Below are 22,153 nucleotides of genomic sequence, written 5' to 3' on the forward strand. Positions count from 1 at the left end.
GTACAATTAATAATGCAGTTGGGCAGGTCTAAGTCACTTGAATTCAGTGTGTTTTAGTAGGTAACGGAGAAATATGTAATGAATTTAGGCAATTGATTATAAAGGGAAGATACACGGCAATTGGCAATTTGGCAATTTGGCAAGGCTAGAAAAAGAAACATGCAAGCACTGTGCACGTGGCTTCAGAATATGCATAAATTATGCAGAGAGGCAGACCATACATGGATGCCCATGCCCTGCCCAGCATATGAATAAATTATAATTGGAGGTAGCTCTAGCATCTCAATCAGTGAGCGTTGCATTGATTCTGTATCTGAACTTCCAACTGTAACTACATATATACACACATCAAGATCAAGTGGATCCATGTGCCATTGCCCACAATTGCATATCAAGCAAGTAAGAGCAGGTTTGAGCTGTTTAAGCATCTGTGGGTGTGGGATATAGGAGGACCGCTGACGAGCACCCTCTTAATTAGGCGGCCACCAAGCAACTTTTAGAGCTTCTATAATGGGCTCCCTAAACCACCTCTTTAGACAAATTTTAGGGAGGAATCGTAAAAATGCAACTTAAACCACGCTCCACATCCACCTCCTAAAATATGGAGTCCTCTAGGAGCTCCTAAAGATAAGGAGAGAGAAAGGACTCCTAGTGACTCCTTATAATTTAATGCTGCTTTATTTAATGAGTATTTTAAATATTTATTTAATGCTAACTATTTTTTATTTTATTTTTTAATAGAGATGGACCAATCAAAAGAGAGTTATAGCATTTATGACTCTCCAAATTAGGGAGTATGGTTGAAGTTGAAATTTTTTAGAGAGCTCCTAAAATAACTTTCTTATATTTTTAGTTAAGAAATAGAGAGTATCATTGTGAATGCTCTTAAAAGGGTATATTATATATTAGTATTACTTTACACAGCTAAAAATAATACAGGAGAGTATTTATTGGCTGTTGCAAATAAGTGTAGAACACAGCTAAAAATATATGTATCTGTTTCCTCCATGTTCGTGTAATTAATAAATGCGTAGCATTAAGGATCAATTGAAGAAGATTAGATCACTATATAAATGCACAGAAAAGTATACCAGACACGCAAGAAAATTGTCAAGCCCACTTTCCTTCAATCCTTCGAATATTTCCTTCAGTTTTTATTCCTACTTGTGTGATTAAGTGGACTGGAGAGATCCAAACCCAGAAATGCATGCAGATACAGGAGGACTAGCTATGTGCAGTCCTCAGTGGGTCAGACAGAGACAGTGCTCATCAAACACGATATGCATATTTATATCTTATGTTAATATATTTTTCGTGCTTTTCTTGTGTAATATTACTAATATTACAGAGGCAGCAGCTGCGAGACTCAAGCTGCCAGGGAATGCGAGTGTTTCAGCAGTGATTATCTTTGGAGATTCGATTGTTGATACGGGCAACAACAACAACAATTTCAAAACACTTGCACGCAGCAATTTCCCTCCCTACGGGAAAGACCTCAAGGGAGGGATGCCAACAGGAAGATATTCCAATGGAAAGGTTCCCTCAGACCTCATAGGTTGTCATCATCATCATTAATTCATCAAGCATTCAACTTTTACTAATTGCATTTTGATTATCATTAGGAATCAACTTGAACAAAATAATAAATTTTATTTTGATTATCATTAGGAATCAACTTGATCTCGTGCATACATACTAAATTTTGTCCAAGAAATCCAGAATGAAATTCTTAGATCTCATGCATGATGCATACACACTAAAATGTTCAATCAAAGCCGAGCCAAAAGAGAAAAAAAAACTTCATGTGACATTATCAAAGGAAAAAGTACTTAAATACATTGAAATGATCATTGAGTTGGCTAGTATGTGGCCCTTACATGAATGAAAGATAAATGCTGTGTGTGTGTGTGTGTTTTTTTTCCCCAGTGGAAGAATTTGGAATCAAAGAGCTGTTGCCCGCATATTTGGATCCAACCCTGCAGCCTAAGGATCTCCTTACTGGCGTAGTAATAGCTGCTGGTGGCGCAGGTTATGACCCCTTGACCGCACAGGTCGCGGTAGGGACACCTATTTAAACCTTTTCTTTTTCTTCTTCTTCTCAATTTTGTTGTTTTTATTTTCGACTCATTAATTATTCTGGAAGTTCCTTCCTTGTGTTGTCTCTGTTTGTTATTAATATTTTTTGTAAAATATGTAGGGAGTTGCATCACTATCCGACCAATTGAAACAGTTCAAGGAGTACATAAAAAAGCTAAAAGCAATTGCTGGGGAGGAGAGAGCAAACTTTATCATATCAAATAGTTTGATTTTTGTGGTAGCTGGCAGCAACGATATTTCAAATACCTATTTTCTAACCGGTATGAGAAAATTGGAGTATGATGTTCCTTCTTACACTGACTTAATGCTCAACTACGCCTCTGAATTCGTCAAGGTAAGCTCTTGAACTCAACGACTTTGCAGATATGTATGGTTAAAAGTTTGATTCAGCAAAGGGGTTAATTATTTTGTAGGACTTGTACGGACTGGGGGCACGAAGAATCGGTTTACTCAACACACCACCGATTGGATGTGTACCCTCTCAGCGAACGGTTGCAGGAGGCGTGCTAAGAGAATGCGACGAGAAACAAAACCAAGCATCGCAGCTTTTCAATTCCAAACTCTCTGCAGAGGCGGATGACCTTAACAAAAACCTGCCCAATTCCAGGGTGGTCTATATTGACATCTATAATCCACTGCTTGATCTCATCAACAACCCCACTAAATACGGTACAGATATTAATCTGCGTAGCTTAAGCTCTATTATATTTATTTACAGGTGCTTGTCAATGTCATAAGTTAACTAACTGAAAGCAATATTTGAATACGTACGGCGTGTAGGCTTTGAAGTTGCGAACAAAGGATGTTGTGGTAGTGGGATTATTGAAGTAACAAAACTGTGCAACCAGATTCAGCCTGCAGGCACCTGTTCAGATGACTCTAAGTACGTTTTCTGGGACAGCTACCATCCAACAGAGAGAGCCTACAAGATCATTGTGCAGCAGATTCTAGACAAATATACCAAATTCTTCTTATGAGACGAACTCACTTCCTCATCCTTGTCATCAATTTCCTTGACTTGCATCATTGTCATTTGTATTGTACGCATATTAATTATTCAGGTTCAATCAATTACTAAATATTATTGGGCCCAGAGTCGATATTTTGGTCCACTACCGAAAAGGCGAACAATGATTTTACAGTGAAGGCGGGGAAGAGTTCTATAGTGAGGGACTTATCGAAGGTCTTAAATGAGTTCTTATCTTATAACCGCTGAATCAAATTATTTAGCCATTAATTTAATCCAATGATTAAGAGATATGACATCATCTAAAGGCCTTAAATAACCTCCTCGCTATAAAATGACTCACGGTTCAAATAGTGGACAATAAGGCCCGTTAAGGAAACAAGAACAAAACTACAAGTTTAAGTACCTCCATAAAAAAAGGCCCAAGCTCGAATTGGCAAAACCGCCCCAGGTGAAAAAGTTGGAATAGGAATCTTATAATTCCCCGTTTGGTTCATGGAACAGATTTGAGGGGAAATCACTTTCCATGTTATTTCTTAAGGGATGAGAAATGGAATATTCCTTTTTCATGTTTGGTAATGCCAGGAAAGTAACCAGAAGATTTCACTTGGTTCCCTTTTCCATGTGTGTTTTAAGTAGGAATGGAAAACAAAGTTTGTATAATTTTCTAATTATATCCATATTAAATCAAATAAAAAAAGAGTGTTTTTAATGATATATTGTAATTCTAAATTGTTAATGGGGACAAAATGGTCATGAAAAATGTGCATTGAATGTTGACTCATTTTCCTAAACTTTCCCATGATGAGGGAAAATAAAACTCAAGTTGGGAAGAGGGCTTCACTTTCCTCTCTACTTTCCTATGTGCCAGACAACCATTTCTCATACCTGGACTTACCAAATATAGAAAAACAATTGATTTCCCCTCCTCAAACCTCCTTTCCCACGAACCAAATAAGACCTAAAAGGACACGTTACGACTTTCGACCCAAAAGAGAAATACCGGAGAGGCAAAGACATTGACTCTTAGCCTAAAAGGCCCATTTTCTTACCGGTGCACATGCACATTGACATTGGTGTCCACTTGACCACCACCAATGCATCATTTAGGAACATGTTTTGAAATAATAATAAGGGTAATATAATAATAAATGAGTGATGTTATTTTCATCATCTTATTCTATTTTCTCACTCACTTTCTTTTTATTCGAAAAAAACATCATCTTATCTTTCCATCCACCATTATTCATGAAATACTCTTTAATCCATTTTGAGAAAAAGAGAGACAAACATACACAACCTACGAATTAACTTTTGCCAGTGGCCCACAAAGTCAAGTCGCATAAGCTTCAAAACACAATTTCGCAGAATTTCAAAACAAATCTCAAATACAATTTTCCAACTCCTTGAATCTCAAATACAACTTCTCCAAACGAAATATATGTACTTCTACTAAATACCTACAAAGTCAAACCATTCCAAAGCTTCGAGGGATACCCAAAAACTCCAAAACAAAGCTCAAAACAACCCTAGTTTCCAATTAGCTCAGAAACCAGCAAAAGTTCCAAGCTCAGATTCCTATAATACTAAAACCACAAATATTAAATCTCCTGTAGCTTTAACCCCCCAAAACAAACAAAAAATTAAAAAATCAAGCAAATAGACCCAAAATCTTACTAAAATTGAACCACAAGCATCCCACGAAAAAAAACCCTAGTTTCAGAAACTCCAAAACCCACCTACAAATTTTAGTTTTTTTTTTCCTTTTCTTTTGGGTAAATAAGAAAACCCACCTACAAAAATTTTCAAATGGGTCACAAGACAAAGAGTAAACGCAAAGAAACATGGAAACGTAAGATGAGAAATTACGCTTTCACTTGAGGAAGTGATACGGCAAAGAGAGCCAACCTGGATTTTGTTTCCTCTTTAGCTTCTATTCGCAGAGAAACAAGACAAAGCAAGGAGAAATGTGTAAATTTGTCATTAGAAGTCATTTTATAAATGAGTAAATTTGTCTATAAAAGTTTGAAGATAAGGTAGGTGGAAATAACAACACTTTAATAAACACAGGAAAACAATTGAAAAATTATTTAACCAAAACATGAACAATTAATAAAAAAATTATTCATAATCTATGTGTTTCTGTACTGTATGCATCATTTAGGTCCATAGGCTTGGTAGCGCTAGGAACTAAACACAGCCGGTTTGCATAAATTCATGGCATTAATTGAATTAGGTCCATAAGATGTAGGTAGCGCTAAGAACTAAACACAACCGATTTGCATAAATTTATGGCATTAACTGACGGCCTAAGGGATAAACTGAAGAAGATCATTGCATAAATGCAAGGAAAACTATGCAAGAACCACAAGTAATTCTTATTAGGTTTGACTTCCTTTGTGTAATTAGGTTTGGGTTAGGGTGTGTGATTTATATTCCTTGTACGTAATTAGGTTTGACTTCCTTTCTGTAATTAGTTGGCCTTTATTATTTCCCAATGTTGCATTGCATATACAGTTACCTTTAGGGGTGGTTGCGGTTCGGTAATCGCGATTTTTCCCTGAACCACAAACCGACCGACTATTTGCCGTAAGATGATTTTTGAAACCGCAAACCGATTGCTTGCGGTAAACCGTAAAAATCGGTCGGTTACTGTGAATTAACGATTTTAAACCGATTTGAATATTTTGGGCTTAAATTAGACATTTTTATATCTTTAAGTGTGGTCTTTTTGTATCATAAAAATTCAATCTTCCACACTTTTAAGCCTATGTTTGATACTTCTTTTGAAGCTTTTTGAGTTCAAGCATACTTTAACCAAAAAATATAAATTCACAACTTAAAGAAATAAATTCACAACCTCGACTTCTCAAGCATATATAAACTTACAACCTAAAGAAATAAATTCACAACCTGAACTTCTCAAGGTATATAAATTCACAACCTCAACTTCAACTTCTCAAGTATTCACAACCTAAAGAAAAATCCAATTCAAAGTTAATTAAAGTTACAAACCAAAAGGAGAACTCAAGTGTAAGTGGTGGTGAGTGGATTTTATTATAAGAATAAGCCTCTCTTTATGAGTTAGAGTGGAGGTTGTGTTTCGTGTTTGGGGGATTATGTGTGTTAGAGTGGCTAGACTCCATCTATAATACAACACAACACAAAAGCATATTAATAATATATTAAACTCAACCAAATTAAAACACAACATCTAACTACTAAAATGCAATTTAAAAATATATATTTGAGGTTTGTGGTAACCGCGAGTTGCCAAAATCACATACCACAACCGCAATTGCGGTTCGGTTTCTAAAACGGCAATTTTCGGTCGGTTTTTAGCTATTGCAGTTCCAATGCGGTATAATGTCGATTGGTTTTAGAGGTTTTTTAGTTTTTCGGTCTAAAATGTCACCCCTAGTTACTTTATATTGTAAACATGTAATATACTTATATATATATAGTCCCCTTCTATTGAGGGATCCGTCAAATAATTTTATTTGAGAGATACCCTTTAGGGTACCCTACAATTTTTTTCCCAATGATCCAAACCATCTATTTTTTAGGTCTTCATTCATAGATCATCCTTACAAAAAATTAGACAAATCGGAAATGTTTCGACATCCAATTGTGTCTTACAAAAATCAATGAACACGCTTCAATGAAGTACTAAAATTTCAATAACTCAATTGAGTGGTCAAATGATATCGGATTCAAATGATTTTTTGTAGAGATGATCTTTGAATGAGTATCTACAAAATAGACGTTGGATTAGTGAAATACAATCCGTAGTGGGGCCTTGTAGGGTGTCCTCAAATAAGCTTATATGAGGGATCCTCAATGGAAGCTCTCTGTATATATGTACACTTTAATCCGATATCATTTGACCACTCAATTGAATTATTGAAATTTTTAATACTTTTTTGAAGCACTGTGTTCATTGATTTTGTAGGACACAATTGGATGTCAAACGGTTTCCGATTTGTCTGATTTTTTATAAGGATGATTTATGAATGAAGACCTAAAAATAGATTGTTTGGATCATTGGAAAAAAATTTAGAGTACTAAAGGGCCCATCAATAGAAGGAGACTGTGTGTATATATATATACACCTTCTTTTTGGAGAAGAACATAAATCCTCAAAAAATTTGCCCCAGTATTTTTTATTTGACAATTTTGTTCATTCAATTATTCTTTGTGTATTTGGATAGTTGGATTGGAGAGATCCAAACCCAGGATTAGCTATGTGTGGACGTAACATGTTCAGGAAGAGACAGTGGTCACATGTTCCAGTGACCACATCAAACGCTATATGCATCTTTCTGTCTTACATTAACATATTTGTCCTGCTTTTCTTGTGCATTGTAAGCAATACTACAGAGACAGCAGCTACGACAGTCAAGCTACCGGGGAATGTAAGTGTTCCGGCAGTGATTACATTTGGAGATTCGATTGTTGATACGGGCAACAACAACAACAATTTCAAAACACTTGCACGCTGCAATTTCCTTCCATATGGGAAAGACCTCAAGGGAGGAATGCCAACAGGAAGATTTTCCAATGGAAAGGTTCCCTCGGACCTCTTAGGTTCTCATCCTCCTCATTATTTCATCCAGCATTGCTAATTGTTATTATTGATTATATTATGAGTATATTATTAGGAGTCAACTTGATTTGCAAACCCAACTCCAGCATGTAACTTCTCCTCCGAACCAAATGTTCATATATTTCACTTTTCCTCAGTCGAAACGCAATTGACGTAAAAAAAATTAACAGAGTACTTAATTCATGTGATATGTTAACTTAATGCTGAAAGGAGCTTTCATGAAAGATGGACAATGTTGTGTTTTTTCATGTTCAGTGGAAGCATTTGGAATCAAAGAGCTGTTGCCAGCATATTTGGATCCAACCCTGCAGCCAGAGGATCTCCTTACTGGTGTAGTAATAGCTGCTGGTGGAGCAGGCTACGACCCTTTGACAGCACAACTCGCGGTACTTACACTTACTTAACCCTTTCTTCTTTTCCCACACACATTCTGAAAATTCCCACTCACTGGTGTCGCTGTTTGTTATTTTTGGTGAAATATATAGGGAGTTGCATCACTATCTGACCAACTGAAGCAGTTCCAAGAGTACGTAGAAAAGCTGAAAGGAATTGCTGGAGAAGAGAGAACAAACTTCATCATAGCAAACTGTTTGATTTTTGTGGTAGCGGGCAGCAATGATATTTCTAACACCTATTTTCTTAGCGGTGCTAGGAAATTGGAGTATGATGTTCCTTCTTACACTGACTTCATGCTCAACTATGCCTCTCAGTTCGTCAAGGTAAGCATTTGAACTCAACTTTGGAGAAATAGCGCAATTGCATATAGTTAAACTTAAAAGTTTGATGTAGCAAATGATTTGGTTGCTAGGACTTATATGGCCTGGGGGCACGAAGAATAGGTGTACTCAATGTGCCACCTATCGGATGTGTGCCATCTCAACGAACGGTTGGAGGAGGCATGCTAAGAGAATGTGACGACAAACAAAACCAAGCATCGCAGCTCTTCAATTTCAAACTCTCTGCAGAGATGGATGGCCTTAACAAAAACCTGCCCAACTCAAGAGTGGTCTATATTGACATCTACAATCCACTACTTGATCTCATCATAAACCCTACAAAATACGGTGAATTAATCTGCCTAAGTTCTAACTAACGCGATTATATATCTTTCATTTTTCTTGTCATAATAAGCTAAAAATAAAAAACATCCAACTAAATATTTGTGCGCTGTTTCTTCTTCCCCTTAACGAAAATAAGAATACAAATAAAGATGTTTTTATTGAATATCTGCAGGCTTTGAAGTTGTGAATAAAGGGTGCTGTGGTAGTGGGATTATTGAAGTAACAAAACTGTGCAACCAGTTTCAGCCTGCAGGCACCTGTTCAGATGACTCTAAGTATGTTTTTTGGGACAGCTACCATCCAACAGAAAGTGCATTCAAGATCATTGTGCAGCAGGTGCTAGACAAATATGCCAACCGCTTCTTCTGAGACAAGTCATTATCCTTATGATCAATTTCCTTGCAAGTTGCAAGCATGATTATTCAATTCCAATCAATCAATAAAACCCTGCAAGTTTACTTTAGATGCACCAATATGCCTTTTTTTAATATTTATATTATCTATATAAATTAGTCCAGTAGAGTCTTGATATGGGAAGACCTTAGACCACTGATACAATGGGTAGCATCAAAAGAAACTATTTATGTATTTATTAAGAATCTGAGAAGCAACGATTCTGAGAGCTCGTTCTGTGGGATGAACTGCATCCCAATAGAGGTATTTAGATGCATCTGTACACGTGAACTGACTGAATTCGTTACACAATACCGCCACTCCTATTGTTCCAGTACCACAACATCCAAACTTCTCTACTTGGAATCCTGAAATTATAGATATAAACAAACAAACAAGTGAAATTGTTAAGAAAAACAAAAAGCAGCAGCTAAAATCTAATAAGTAAAAGATTACCTGATTTGTGAGGATGTTGATTGAGGTCAAGAAGAGGGTGGTAGATATCCAAAAAGACTAGCTTGGCGTCTGTAAAGTTGGTTTTGATGTAATCTAGTTCAGATGATAGCTCAGAATTGAACCATGCTGCTTCTTCCAATTCCAGCTCCAAACACTCTCTCAGTAAACCTCCTCTATTTCTGTCAAATGGGGAGCATCCCACTGCTGCTGTACTGAAAACACCAATTCGCCTTGCCCCGAGGCTATATAATTCCTTCAAAGTCAAGTCACACTAATTTTAACAACAAAAAAGAAAGAAAATTTAAGTCACGCTATACTAGTGCTGATTATTTCATTTGATTAATTAATTTACCCTGAGGAAAGTAGAAGCCATGCTGACCAAAAGAGCAGCATATGAAGGAAAATCGCAGTGAAGCTTTCTAGCAATGAGAGAATAACTAATCAAAATGTCATTGTTGCCTGCTGAAACTAAAAATAGACTGTTGGCTATGATGGCTCTTGCTCTCTCTTCTCCAACAATCCCTCTCAGCTTCACAATGTACTCTTTGAAGAGTTCTAGTTGTTTGAATAGAGATAAAGTTCCCTAGTTTTTCCACAAGAAAATCAGCAATATTCCAATTAGGAGAAGCAAACAATTAAGGTCCTCGAGTCGAATGTACATTTTAGCCGCAACATACCGTTATGGTTGGTGTTAGAGTATCATAACCAGAGCTACCTGACGCAAAGCATACACATCAGGGCTCTGCAGGTTTGGGTCAAGATATGCTGGCAAAAGTTCTTTGATTCCCAAGCCTTCGGCTAAAGAATTAAAAACAAACAAAACATGTCATTAAAATGAAACTAGTTAGTTCAATTAATGATGATCATCAATCATTGGTTACCAGAGCATTTGTATCTCTGTTTTCCTGTGATCAATATATGTACCTATCAAGTCTGAGAGCACTTTTCCATTGCCAAATCTTCCTGTTGGGATGCCTCCCACCAAATCTGTCCATAGGGCGGGAAATTGCATTTAGCTACAGTGGCAAGATTATTGTTGTTGCCGGTATCAAGAATTGAATCTCCAAAGGCAAAAAGCCCTGGAAATTTTAACGTCCCATTTTCTGCAGCAGGTAGCTGCTTCTGCATATGTTGGGGGTGCAAAACCACAGACATGATTGCACTTGAAGTACTAGTATAACTAAATTTTTCGAAAAAATTGCAGAAAGCAGATTCACGCATGAAAAGTACTTCTGCATATTAGATTTATTTTTAAGGCTGACTAATATATGCTTGATTGGCATTATTTTATTCATATAGACCTCCCTCGACCTCCTTTTTTATTTGAAACAGAAACAGGTGATTTGGTAGGTGCGTTTTAGAGAAGTCCATTGATATACATAGCCTTTTCGATCAGAAAGCACACCAATTGCATGAGTGGTAACAGATCCGTGCAAGGAATCAATTGATCTCGAAGTCACACAACTGACACATTGATGAATTTTCCTCCATATTATATATTCCATTTATATTCAGACAGAATCAGAAAAGCTTGAAGGTAAACTAAGTTCTGCAGAGCTGCAATGAACAATTTATTTTTCTTTATGTTTGTTTATGTGGATCTGATTCTTTCTACTGCCCAAGCTATTGCGAAGCTACCAAACAATGTAACAATACCGGGTGTTTTTATGTTTGGGGACTCGATAGTTGATACGGGGAACAATAACAACCTTACCACTCTTGTTAAAAGCAATTTCCTTCCATACGGGAGAGATTTTATGGGAGGGTTACCAACTGGAAGATTTGGCAATGGCAAGGTTCCCTCAGACCTTATTGGTAATTTATTCATAATCTATTCTATTACTACTATAATGCAAATCCTTTTCCAATTAGTTATGTCACCAAAGAATGTGCTTATTCTCTTTTTTTTGTTTTGTTCAGTGGAGGACCTTGGAATCAAAGAATTATTGCCCGCGTATCTTGATCCGTGTCTTCAAGCCGAGGACTTGCCGACTGGTGTAAACTTTGCTTCAGGCGGAGCAGGATTTGATCCTCTGACATCTAAGTTAATGGTAATTAATTACGGTTTAATTATTAGTATAATCTTAGTGATCTGAATCTTGAAGATTTGTGTTTATACTCACATATATATAAGAAAAAAACAGTTAGTTATACCGCTTTCGGAACAATTACAACTGCTGAAAGAATACATAGAGAAGCTGAAAAAGTACATTGGAGAAGAGAGAGCAAGCAGCATTATAAGCAACAGCCTATTCGTGGTGGCAGCAGGCAGTGATGACATTGTCAATACCTACTATCATACACCTGCACGCTTCTGGAAATATGATATTTATGCCTACACTGATCTTATGCTCACCGAGGCTTCAGCCTTTGTGCAGGTACTTTAATTAATTCATCATTCACTGTATCTGCATGTATTACAATTATAATTAAGTTGTTGCAGCTGCTTATTATAAACAGTGATTAAAGTCGTAGTCTTTAAATTAAACAAAGAAATTATACGCATTGGGGGCACGGAGGATAGGCGTGATCAGCGTACCACCGGTTGGATGCATACCGGCACAGAGAACTTTAGGAGGAGGTCCAGAAAGAAAGTGTGTAGAGATATACAATGAAGCAGCAGAGTTGTTCAACAAGAAGCTATCGGCAGAGTTGGATTGCCTTAACAGTGACCAATTCCATGCCACAGTGGCCGTCTTCATGGATGTGTACGGCCCTTTCCTAGATATCATCCACAATCCACAAAAATATGGTAAGGGTTCATTCAAATATCCTTGTAACATTCTGTTAATAATCGATCTCTTGAGAAAAATATAATGCATGCATGCATGCAGGATTTGAAGTTGTAAACAGAGGGTGCTGTGGTACAGGGATCATAGAGGTTGCTGAATTTTGTAACAAATGGTCTCCCAACACTTGTAAAAATGCAACAAGCTATGTTTTCTGGGACAGTTATCATCCCTCTGAGAGAGCATACAGGATTATTACCCATCAGGTACTCCACAAGTCCATTCAAGCCTTCTTCCACAGCCAATGATTGATTTGGATTGGATTACTTCGATCACATTGCTCAAGCGGGATCACTAATATTCTTTATTTACCATTATATATATTCAGTCAAATCAGTATTATTTATTTATTTATGCAACTGATCATTTTCTTAAGTTTGCGGATGCATCCTATAATTCATACTGGAGAAAATAGGGACGAAAATCTGTGCAAGTAATCTTGAAGCATATATATATATATAATTGCGCACCCAAAGAGAGAAATCATGAGATGCATGCATTCCAGCAACTCTTCATCGCACATCTTGTAAATTGTAATGCCATAAAACAAAAAAGAATGACCCCAAAACAAAAACGGATGTTGTTCACTTCATACTTGTAAGAGTAACTCCACCCATTTGCCCTTAGTCATGGCAAGGGAGGGAGCTAGGGCAGCCACTATTCACGTGAATAGTGGTTGCCTTGCAAAATCCAATTTTGTGTTTCACCCGTTGCCCTTGCTAAGGCGATTACTATTCATTTTTTTGTTTTATTCACAACTTTTTTTACCTCAATAATTAATTTGGATAATATTTTCGGATAAAATTTTCGGGTTCCTACGTGTCAATACTATTCATATCTCATAATCGGATAAAATTTTCAATTTCAAATTTCAGATAAATTTAAAAAAAAGGCTGGTATTTATAGAAAAAAATTCATTAATTTTTGGGTATTTTTTAAAAAATTTTCCGAATTTTTTCCAGTATTTTATGGCAAAAAAATTGGCTGCCGTTGGATTGGAGGAAAAAATCAGATCGGAGAGCCCATACGACGCCACGTGGCAACAGGAAAAAAATCAAATCGATGCATCAGAGCAGATCAGTATCTGATACACCCTCGTTTTGGACCTCGGCAGAACTTGCCAGAGAGGTGGGTCCCACACCCCGGGCCTGGGCTGCTCCGCTGGAACTCCATTTTTTTCCCCCTAGCCTTGGGCTGGGCTGCAGCGGTGGAACCGCTAATGCCATCATTCAATTTGGAGTGGGAGCAATTTTTCAACTTGGACCAAAGAAATTCAAAGAGAGATAGGCCCAATTACTAGGTCCAGTACAAGCTAGGCTCATCTGGGCTGGACTTTTCGGCTCATGTGTCATTACTATCCCGCCTGATTGAACAATGAAACGACGTGCCGTCTAACAAATAGGAAAAACCAAGAAGAAGAAAAGGAAAAGAGAGGAGGAATTCACTGGACTAATGCTTGCAGGCTTGCCGCTCTCGGGTTGAGTCTGGATTTTAAAATCCCAGCATCTGGACAATATTGAATTTCTATGTATGAACCCTCTGGGTCTCTGACAATCCATCACTGCAGCAATCTTAGTCCAGAAGGGTCTTGATAGGGTTCTGAAATGGAACCCCTAGCTTTCGTAGTAGACAAGTTTAGAGGTTTGACGAAATCGACCCGAGAATTGTTTGACGGCCTCATTCATGGGCACCCTCAACGTTCAGCTCGCCGACATCCGGTATTTCCAAAATTGCTCCTTTCTTCTTTTCTTATTTATTATCTCTCATCCCACTTCCCAGTCCCCACTGTAGATATGTTTCATTGCCTTGCCGTAATTCAAACTGATTTTGCCCTATTTTTGCTTCAAAAGAAAAAAAAAATTAAAAATTAACCTAAGCTAAGCTGCTGGTAGTTGCATTGTAAAATGGAGGAGTACCCATGAGTGAGAAATGGTGGGGTATTTATTCAGATTAGATAAATCGAAAATAAAGCAATGAGCTATGTGATGACGCTTTACAAATTACAACACTAACACGATATGAAATTTTCAGATTGAAATATTGAAGCGGCTGCAACGAGAAGCATTTTCGGACTTAATGAAACTCAGGGATAGACAAGATAAGGTTGAGAGAATGGTTTCCTTGTATGGAACTTCCAAAGGAAGTCCATTCCAAGAAGCCAGCACTCTTGTAAGGGGAGAGGTTGATCTCTTGGGGGCTGTCTTGTTGATGCATAATATTGACGATGAGGTTGATCACAAATCTGATGTTCTTAGTCGAGCAGGAATGAGAACCGGGGTTGATTCAAGGTTTGCTTTTGAAACAAGTGTTCGGCAGAATGATACGCTTGTGGCGGAGTTCGTAGCCAGTCAGAAGCACAAGGGTAGTCTTTCTGATCTTTCAGAATGCCCACTTTCTCTAGCAAAAGTTTCCTATACAGCAAATGTCAGCAACTGGTTATCTGCAATTGCAATCCCAGTGGGAGCTCAGTGCAGGGATGTTGCAGTTCTTACAAATCCTTCCCACCAGGTATCACATGCTCGCATTGATCTCAATGGTGGACTAATTTGTTTCCTCTATTTATTTATTTATTTTTTGGTACATACCAGTAATCATTCATTTTACTTTTCTTTCTGATAAGACCTGTATGCATCAATGGAGTTGGACTAGTGTTCCGGATTTCATTTCATAAAATTAAGGTCATGACTTATGAGATGGATGTCAACGTAACAATTATTTGAGGATGTAAATAAGATGCTCTTTCGTTTCTCAGTGTGTGAACCCATTTGATTTTCAAATGTAGTTTTTTCTTGTGGGTGAATTTGACAGACCTTTTAGTTTAGTTCGATAATCAGCTAGGGTCGTCATATCATTTGGTTGGAGTTTTTCTTTTGTGGCAATCATGTTGTTTGTGAGTTTTTTAATTGAGTAACATCAACCATATCATTAGGCATGTTGTACATCCTATTGGTGTTATGTGTTCTTTCATGGTAAATTTTACATTTGTTGGTGCATCTGTTCTATCACTGTAAAATTTTCTGGCATTGACAAGTCTCCTGATGGATTTTAGTTAAGCATATATATTTCCTCTTTCTCCTGGCAGGGGAAGGGCCTTACTGATCTTTCATCATTTGGGCCACCGCTTCTAAATCAGCATAATGGCAGTGCAGTTGGCTTAATGGTGAAAAAATCAAATACTGTTGCTTCATTGGCTCAGTTTGTCTCCGGACTGGGAGCGCAAGTGGGTTCTGGTAGAGTTGAGCTTTGCTTGAGCACTTTTGGGCAAATTGTCTGTCAACTTCCTGGAGGAACAAAGCTCTCGCTTCTGGGTCTTCACCAAATGCCTAGATTATCAAGTGAGTATGTGGATCATAGAATTGGAGCTCTTACCATTCCCTTAGGCAGTTCGACACATGATAGATCCCATGAGACAATCGTTGAAGGCAGTTTGACACATCATAGATCCCCAGAGGCAATGGTTGAAGCATACGTGCCACCACTGGGATCAAACTCACCGGAAAAGGGTTCAAGTGGATCCATTGCTCTGATGTTGGAATCAGAAGTTGATGAGATGACAAAGATTGGGGGTTGGATTGAGATGAAGCAGTCAAATCCCAGGCATTTAGAATGGGCTGTGAGTGTGTCTGATGATTCTGAAGATTCAGTTGGATGGGGAATGAATTTGAGTGGGATACTTGGAGGTCCTAATTTATTGGACCGTGTTCAGATTGAATCCTACATGAAATTAAACTTGGGCAAGAGATTTAGTGTGAAGCCAGGTATTGCACATATTGTCGATGGGAATGCCAGAATGACTGCGCTTATGCTACGGTCTAACTGGTCCCTCTGATCGCCAACTCAATCCGTTCCCATTGATATATTAGTTGGCTTCCAAGTTTCAGATGCTTTGAAGATGTCTAGCCAGAATATAACGTGCTGGATTAACCCTTAAATCTGTCACTGATCCTATGTTGTTATTTTGTTTTTCTTCTTTCTTTTTTCCAGACGCTGCCCTGATTCTGTGTTGTTAGCCTTGCTTTTAGTTCTCATAGTTGTTATTCATTTTTCTGGATCAGATACCAAATCTTACTTGCCATACTTTACCATTTCTTATGAAAGCCCTCAAAATAAGAGAAATGTGATTTTTATTTATTTTTCGGTATTGCTTAAACAATATTTCGTTGATTACCTTATTAATGAAACTTTATTATTTTTCTGACTTCGAACTTAAGATTTCAATTTAACACTATTAAAATATATAAGTACTATTATGACCCTATCAATTAACTTGAAAAGAAAAACAAAACACAACAAATTATGACATTAATGATTGATGATATATCTTTGAATTTCTCGTAAATAATTGGAGGGGAGTAAAACTGAACTTGAGATGAGTGACGTAAAATAAAAATAAAAATTTATAAATAAATTCAATTCTAGATGAGTATTTATAAAAAAATTCAAATACTATTTAAACATAGAAACACACTCAAAATCAACAATGGTATATTTTTTGGATGTGTTTATAAATGGATTTTGAGTGTGTAATGATGGGTTTTTGATGTGTTTATAAAGCATTTTGGATGTTGAGTTTTTTTATAATTTCAGCCCATATTTTGGATGTTTTAGTGAAACGCTCAAATAAAAATTCTCATTTTCCTTTGTCTTTTTATATATTTTTTTATCCAAATAAAAATAGTCTTTGTAAAAGAAAAAGAAAAAAGCTACTCCTCGGACTTGTTAAATTAACCTCCTCTCTCTATCAAATCCCAAAATCATCTCTCTTTTGGCTTTCTAGGGTTAAGGCACCGATCTGAACGATGTCGTCAGAGAGGAAGATAACACTGAAAAGCTCGGACGGCGAGACGTTCGAGGTGGACGAGGCGGTGGCCTTGGAGTCTCAGACGATAAAGCACATGGTCGAGGATGATTGTGCGGACAATGGGATCCCACTTCCCAACGTCACCAGCAAGATCTTGGCCAAGGTCATCGAGTACTGCAAGAAGCACGTCGACGCTGCTAAGCCCGACGACCGCCCTTCCAACGATGAGGACCTCAAGGCCTGGGACACCGACTTTGTAAAGATCGACCAGGCCACCCTCTTCGATCTCATACTGGTCCGTTTCTTTTATCCCTTTTTCTATTTTCACTCTCTTCTCGTTTTTTATTATGCTGTGAACAATTCGATTAATTCTTTCCTTAATTGCGTTAGGGTTTCTGATTGTCTGATAGACATGAGTTTTCTTTCTGATTTGACGTTTGTCGAGTTAGGGCTTTATATCTCCCACAACCCACTGTTTTATTGCACTTCTTATAGTTTTTAGGGCATTAGATTCATGAATTAGTTTGTCTAATTTTGGGAAAGTATAGCATCTGTTGTCTTCTCCATTATGATTCATGTTCATACCTTTGCTAGTCACTTGATGACCACTGGATCGCAAAGTTTCTTTATATGTTGAAAGGTTTGATTATATATATATAACTGAAAATTTGATAAGCAGAGCCACACATAGCTTGTTTGCTCATGCCTGTATTTGTGATCTAGTTCTTTTCCTCTTGGGTAGTACAACTAATAGGGAGAAAAAATACTTTTGAGTTCTGTTGTTTATAGGCTGCAAACTATTTGAACATAAAGAGCTTGCTGGACCTGACTTGCCAAACGGTGGCGGACATGATCAAGGGCAAAACACCTGAGGAGATTCGCAAGACGTTCAACATTAAGAACGACTTTACGCCCGAGGAAGAGGAGGAGGTCCGCAGGGAGAACCAATGGGCTTTCGAGTGAAGACCTAGAGATGAAGAAACCTGTTTTTGTGGTTTGTTGCTCTTTTTGAGCTCATGGCCGTGGAATGCTGTTTCTATCTATTATCTGAAAATTTTCTTTACTTGGTTAAGTACTTTTGTTTGGATATTTGTTCTTCTGCAGATGACAATCATTTTCGTCCACCTTACCCCCTGCTCTTCTAGATCTACAAACTGTGATGTTTTCGGGTTCTCTTTTGTTGTATGTTAATATGATAAAAATGTGCTTCTTATTATGTGGTCATTCTTGTTCATTTTAAGTTGATTGATCCCTGCCTTTAGGCATAAGGAATTTCCAATATGCTCTGAATTATTAGATTTTACCTCTAGATTATTGCATCTTTAAGTTAGATGTAGAGATTGTAATCTTTTCCAATACGACTGGAGAAACTGCCATTTGCAAGGCCTGATTGTGATGAAATCATATTGTGTAGGTTATGGTGATTAGGGAAGAAAAATTATTGAAATATTGATCATCTTCATTGAAATAGTTCTGATCAGTTTTCAAATGCTTACAACAAATGGACTTCGGACTTTATTCTTTCCATTGGTCCATGTAAGAGACCCAAACATATCTCCCTTGGGAGAGGACGTGGTTGAAGAGAAAACCACTTGGTAACTCAGCTTCTGGTTGTTCTTTGAAAATTCTAGTTTATCAGGAATCACTGTGACACTTAGACCGGTAGGTGCATCCACAGTAGCGGTAAAAACTGTTTCACCATCTCCTGCGACATTTGTAACCCTCCTGCTTACATTCTTGGTATTTTTTCCATTGAAATTGGAAATTGCTATTGATGGGTAGTTGATGTTGGATATGTAATCAGCATTGGAGTCCTTGGGGCAGGCAAATTCTTTGGGAGCAGTTCTTGCGATGGTTTTAATTTGGGATATGTTGTAGCCATAATAGCAGAGGTAGTTCAAGTAGTCGATGGTTTCAGTTTCATAAACCAGCCCTGGTTGTAAGGGTCCAGTTGTCCTTACTTCCCCTGCACCGTAATCGTACGGGGTGGCGGTAGAATTAGAATCTGTAGTAATTGGGGCTCCCAGGTTGTCTGTTTGAGTTGCTGCAAATTGATTCAGTCTGTAGAAGTAAGTGTTGGGTTGATAAAGAAAAGTGCCTTTAAACTTGATGATTAACATTATGTTATGAAATATTCTCGACCTGTTGTGATGAGTGCTGATCTGATGGCAGAAGGACTCCATGTGGGGTTTTGCGATTTGACGGTGGCAGCTATCCCAGAAACATGGGGGCATGCCATGGAAGTCCCTGATATGACATTGAATAGTGGGGGCTCTTTTCCTTCTAGAGCAATACCCGTATCATTGGCCATCCATGCTGCAAGAATATTCACACCAGGTGCTGCAATATCAGGCTGCAAACAAGTATATTAGAAATATTGCTTTAAACTTTGTTTGTGATGTCATGTTTTGGAAAATTGGAAATCAGAAGCCCGCTTGCTTGCCTTGAGAATGTTCCTTGTGCCATGCGAAGGTCCTCTGGATGAAAAATATGCCACAATGGGCGCTGGTTTATACTTTGTCACCGTCACTGTTGCTAAGATGGTTGCAACTGGGTTTCTTCACAAGTAATTGATTAATTAATTTCAACTCTCAGCTACCGATTGCCTTTGCTTCAAAACACACGCTATAAATTCTGAGGTTTTATAGTTACCTGGTTGAGTTGATATAGGAGAGGATGTCCAGACCATCCTTTACGCTGACGACCGTTGCCGGAAGTGCTGTGGAAATATATACTACTACTCCCGGATTCTTTTCTTGAAAAATGATACCAACTCCGCCCAGACTCTTCACTGCGTCAATCTGTTCATTCCTCGAATAATTATCATCATTGGTGTCACACATAACAACCTTCCCCTTGATCTTTTCTGCCGCCATTGAGTTTGCGTCGCAGTTTCTGAAATTGTATATCAGCAGTGTGATCTGGGAATCAGAGATGCATAATTACAAGGCATCATATGGAAGGGAGTTGGAAATCGTAATACGTACCTTGCGTCACCTTTGCCCGCAGACCCAGCATATATCAACGGGTACACAGTAGATTTTTGGAGTTCGGAAAAATTTATGCCTCTTCCCTGAGATTTCACAATTTCTTTTAAAGATCTTGCTCATTAAGAACAAAAGAGCCAGACAGAAAATGATTTGCATCATAGACACAATATAATACACGTTAACATGGTGGGTCAGTAATCAGCTCCGTAATCAGGCAGTCACCTCACCTTGATCGTTTTGTTTCCACCTAACACCACATCAGATTCAAAATCGCGGTCAATGGTGGTGGCAGCAACGGTCACAATCCAAGGCGCAGCGTTGACAACCGTTTCAGGGGAGGGGCCATCGTTCCCCGCGGAGCAGACCACTGTAATCCCCTGCTCCACCGCATGGAACGCTCCGATCGCAATAGGGTCGCTGCTCAACTCCGGCTCATACTCAATGGGTGAACCAAGCGACAGCGAAAGAACGTCCACCCCGTCGGCGATAGCGTCGTCAAAGGCCGCTAAAATGGCCGAGCCAAGGCAACCTTCCGATGAGCATACCTTATAGACGGCGATCCTTGAAGTTGGGGAGCCTCCCTTGGCTGTCCCAGCAGCTACACCGTAGTAGGATGCACCCTGTACGATGCTCCCTGCCGCTGTGGCTGCCACGTGGCTGCCGTGTCCCTGCGAATCCCTTGGTGAACCGTCCTCCGTTTCTGTATCATCAGATTCAGAGGTGTCGTAAAACCTTGCTCCTATCAACTTCCTGATCATCATATCATACAGCTTAAAATATGTTTTAATCACAACTCAAATTCCTAAACATGAAATTAGTATGTACACATTTTTACCTATTACAGTTGGAGGAACTGAAATCATCGCTTTTCATGCACGTTCCCTTCCACCGTGATGGAATCGGACCCATATCTTTGTCATTGAAACTCTCTGATTCCGGCCAAATACCTATTTGTTTAATTTGATACACGTCACGTAGGCTATTAATCAATCAGAGTTATGAATCTTAATTAATTATCAACTGACTATAATTACCTGTGTCCAAAATACCAATGATGGTGTCAGATCCATTAGCACTAACAGATGAAAATCCGTTGGCGGCACCGGAGATGGAGTTGGGATTTGAATAAATTTCTAAAGCAGTTTGATACTTGAGAAATTCCCAAGATTGAGTGGTATGGAGTTTTAATAAGGAATCAGGAAAAACAGACACAACTCCAGGTTTATGAGCAATGGAGCGGGCCTCCTCTTCGGAGAGACGAGCCGCGAACCCTGAGAAACCATGCCTGTAAGTGTGCACCACTGCATTTGCTTTGCTGCATGCACCCACAAAATAATTAATATTCAACTTCGATCAACTTCGATCAACTTCAGTTTCTTGTTACTTATTAATATATATATACACACACACACACACACACACAAATAAACATACGAAACCAAAAGTGAAAAGGAAAAGTTTGAGAAAAGGGGGACAGCTTAATTAAGTTCCAACTTACTAGACAAACTAATTAATAAGCAGACAAATTAATAAGAGAGACGAAAAGGTATGGTATTGGTATATCGCTGTCTCTCTTTAGGTGTGGCTCGGATATTCCAGGCTGGAGGAAAAGGTTGGTGTTCTTGGTTATCTTTTATTTCATTTTGACGTTACAGTGGTGTACATGAACAAATTATACGTAGTTTTATACGGTAGAAGTACCAACCGTCTTAAGACAGATTTGAGAAGAAGAGCATGGTCATTCCTTAAGGAATTTTTACTTCTTGGTGAGGAGGAGGCTGCAGATCCCATGTACACAATATAAACGCGGTTCTCATCAGCTTTAGTTTGTGCGTGAAATGAGATGAAGGTCAGGAGGAAAAGAAAAGGGAATGACAAGAAAACAGAGATGCTTTTCTTGCTCATTTTGAGCTCTCTTACACTCGCTACACACCACTCTGCCTCCCTCAGCTCTTCTCTGCTATGAGGTTGTTGGATCAGTACAACATGGAGT

General features: G+C 38.2%; 7 protein-coding genes across 7 annotated transcripts; 5 read left to right on the forward strand and 2 right to left on the reverse strand.

Annotated features, from left to right (window-relative positions):
• Nucleotides 1-1,085: 1,085 nt before the first annotated feature.
• On the forward strand, nt 1,086-3,197 carry LOC103321217 (GDSL esterase/lipase EXL3-like). Its single transcript, XM_008223005.3, has 5 exons — nt 1,086-1,555; nt 1,927-2,057; nt 2,198-2,431; nt 2,511-2,766; nt 2,878-3,197. The coding sequence occupies exons 1-5, from the start codon at nt 1,204-1,206 to the stop codon at nt 3,072-3,074; spliced, it is 1,170 nt and encodes a 389-aa protein (XP_008221227.2). The 5' UTR covers nt 1,086-1,203; the 3' UTR covers nt 3,075-3,197.
• A 4,016-nt stretch (nt 3,198-7,213) lies between these two features.
• Nucleotides 7,214-9,200, forward strand: LOC103321379 (GDSL esterase/lipase EXL3-like). Its single transcript, XM_008223176.2, has 5 exons — nt 7,214-7,651; nt 7,926-8,056; nt 8,156-8,389; nt 8,479-8,734; nt 8,904-9,200. The coding sequence occupies exons 1-5, from the start codon at nt 7,309-7,311 to the stop codon at nt 9,098-9,100; spliced, it is 1,161 nt and encodes a 386-aa protein (XP_008221398.2). The 5' UTR covers nt 7,214-7,308; the 3' UTR covers nt 9,101-9,200.
• Nucleotides 9,201-9,298: 98 nt separating this feature from the next.
• LOC103321378 (GDSL esterase/lipase EXL3-like) lies at nt 9,299-10,895 on the reverse strand. The gene is given in 7 exon segments (XM_089045918.1): nt 9,299-9,492; nt 9,581-9,833; nt 9,933-10,163; nt 10,258-10,313; nt 10,316-10,378; nt 10,505-10,570; nt 10,573-10,895. Coding segments are annotated over 7 exon segments (1,092 nt in total). The 5' UTR covers nt 10,802-10,895.
• Nucleotides 10,896-11,110: 215 nt separating this feature from the next.
• On the forward strand, nt 11,111-12,719 carry LOC103321377 (GDSL esterase/lipase EXL3-like). The gene is made up of 5 exons (XM_008223175.2): nt 11,111-11,395; nt 11,501-11,631; nt 11,725-11,958; nt 12,074-12,332; nt 12,415-12,719. Exons 1-5 carry the CDS (start codon nt 11,143-11,145, stop codon nt 12,615-12,617), a joined length of 1,080 nt encoding a protein of 359 aa, XP_008221397.2. The 5' UTR covers nt 11,111-11,142; the 3' UTR covers nt 12,618-12,719.
• A 977-nt stretch (nt 12,720-13,696) lies between these two features.
• On the forward strand, nt 13,697-16,519 carry LOC103321216 (GDSL esterase/lipase). The gene is made up of 3 exons (XM_008223004.2): nt 13,697-14,087; nt 14,401-14,877; nt 15,452-16,519. Exons 1-3 carry the CDS (start codon nt 13,974-13,976, stop codon nt 16,196-16,198), a joined length of 1,338 nt encoding a protein of 445 aa, XP_008221226.2. The 5' UTR covers nt 13,697-13,973; the 3' UTR covers nt 16,199-16,519.
• Nucleotides 16,520-17,050: 531 nt separating this feature from the next.
• Nucleotides 17,051-18,386, forward strand: LOC103321215 (SKP1-like protein 1B). Its single transcript, XM_008223003.3, has 2 exons — nt 17,051-17,465; nt 17,960-18,386. The coding sequence occupies exons 1-2, from the start codon at nt 17,169-17,171 to the stop codon at nt 18,131-18,133; spliced, it is 471 nt and encodes a 156-aa protein (XP_008221225.1). The 5' UTR covers nt 17,051-17,168; the 3' UTR covers nt 18,134-18,386.
• A 222-nt stretch (nt 18,387-18,608) lies between these two features.
• On the reverse strand, nt 18,609-22,134 carry LOC103321214 (CO(2)-response secreted protease-like). The gene is made up of 9 exons (XM_008223002.2): nt 21,866-22,134; nt 21,195-21,475; nt 20,996-21,107; nt 20,388-20,910; nt 20,158-20,243; nt 19,823-20,065; nt 19,614-19,728; nt 19,313-19,523; nt 18,609-19,214 (listed from the first exon to the last, which is right to left on the reverse strand). The coding sequence occupies exons 1-9, from the start codon at nt 22,063-22,065 to the stop codon at nt 18,655-18,657; spliced, it is 2,331 nt and encodes a 776-aa protein (XP_008221224.2). The 5' UTR covers nt 22,066-22,134; the 3' UTR covers nt 18,609-18,654.
• Nucleotides 22,135-22,153: the final 19 nt, after the last annotated feature.

Source organism: Prunus mume, linkage group LG2 (genome assembly GCF_029339155.1).
Source record: "Prunus mume cultivar Tortuosa linkage group LG2, ASM2933915v1, whole genome shotgun sequence".
NCBI classification, from domain to species: domain Eukaryota; kingdom Viridiplantae; phylum Streptophyta; class Magnoliopsida; order Rosales; family Rosaceae; genus Prunus; species Prunus mume.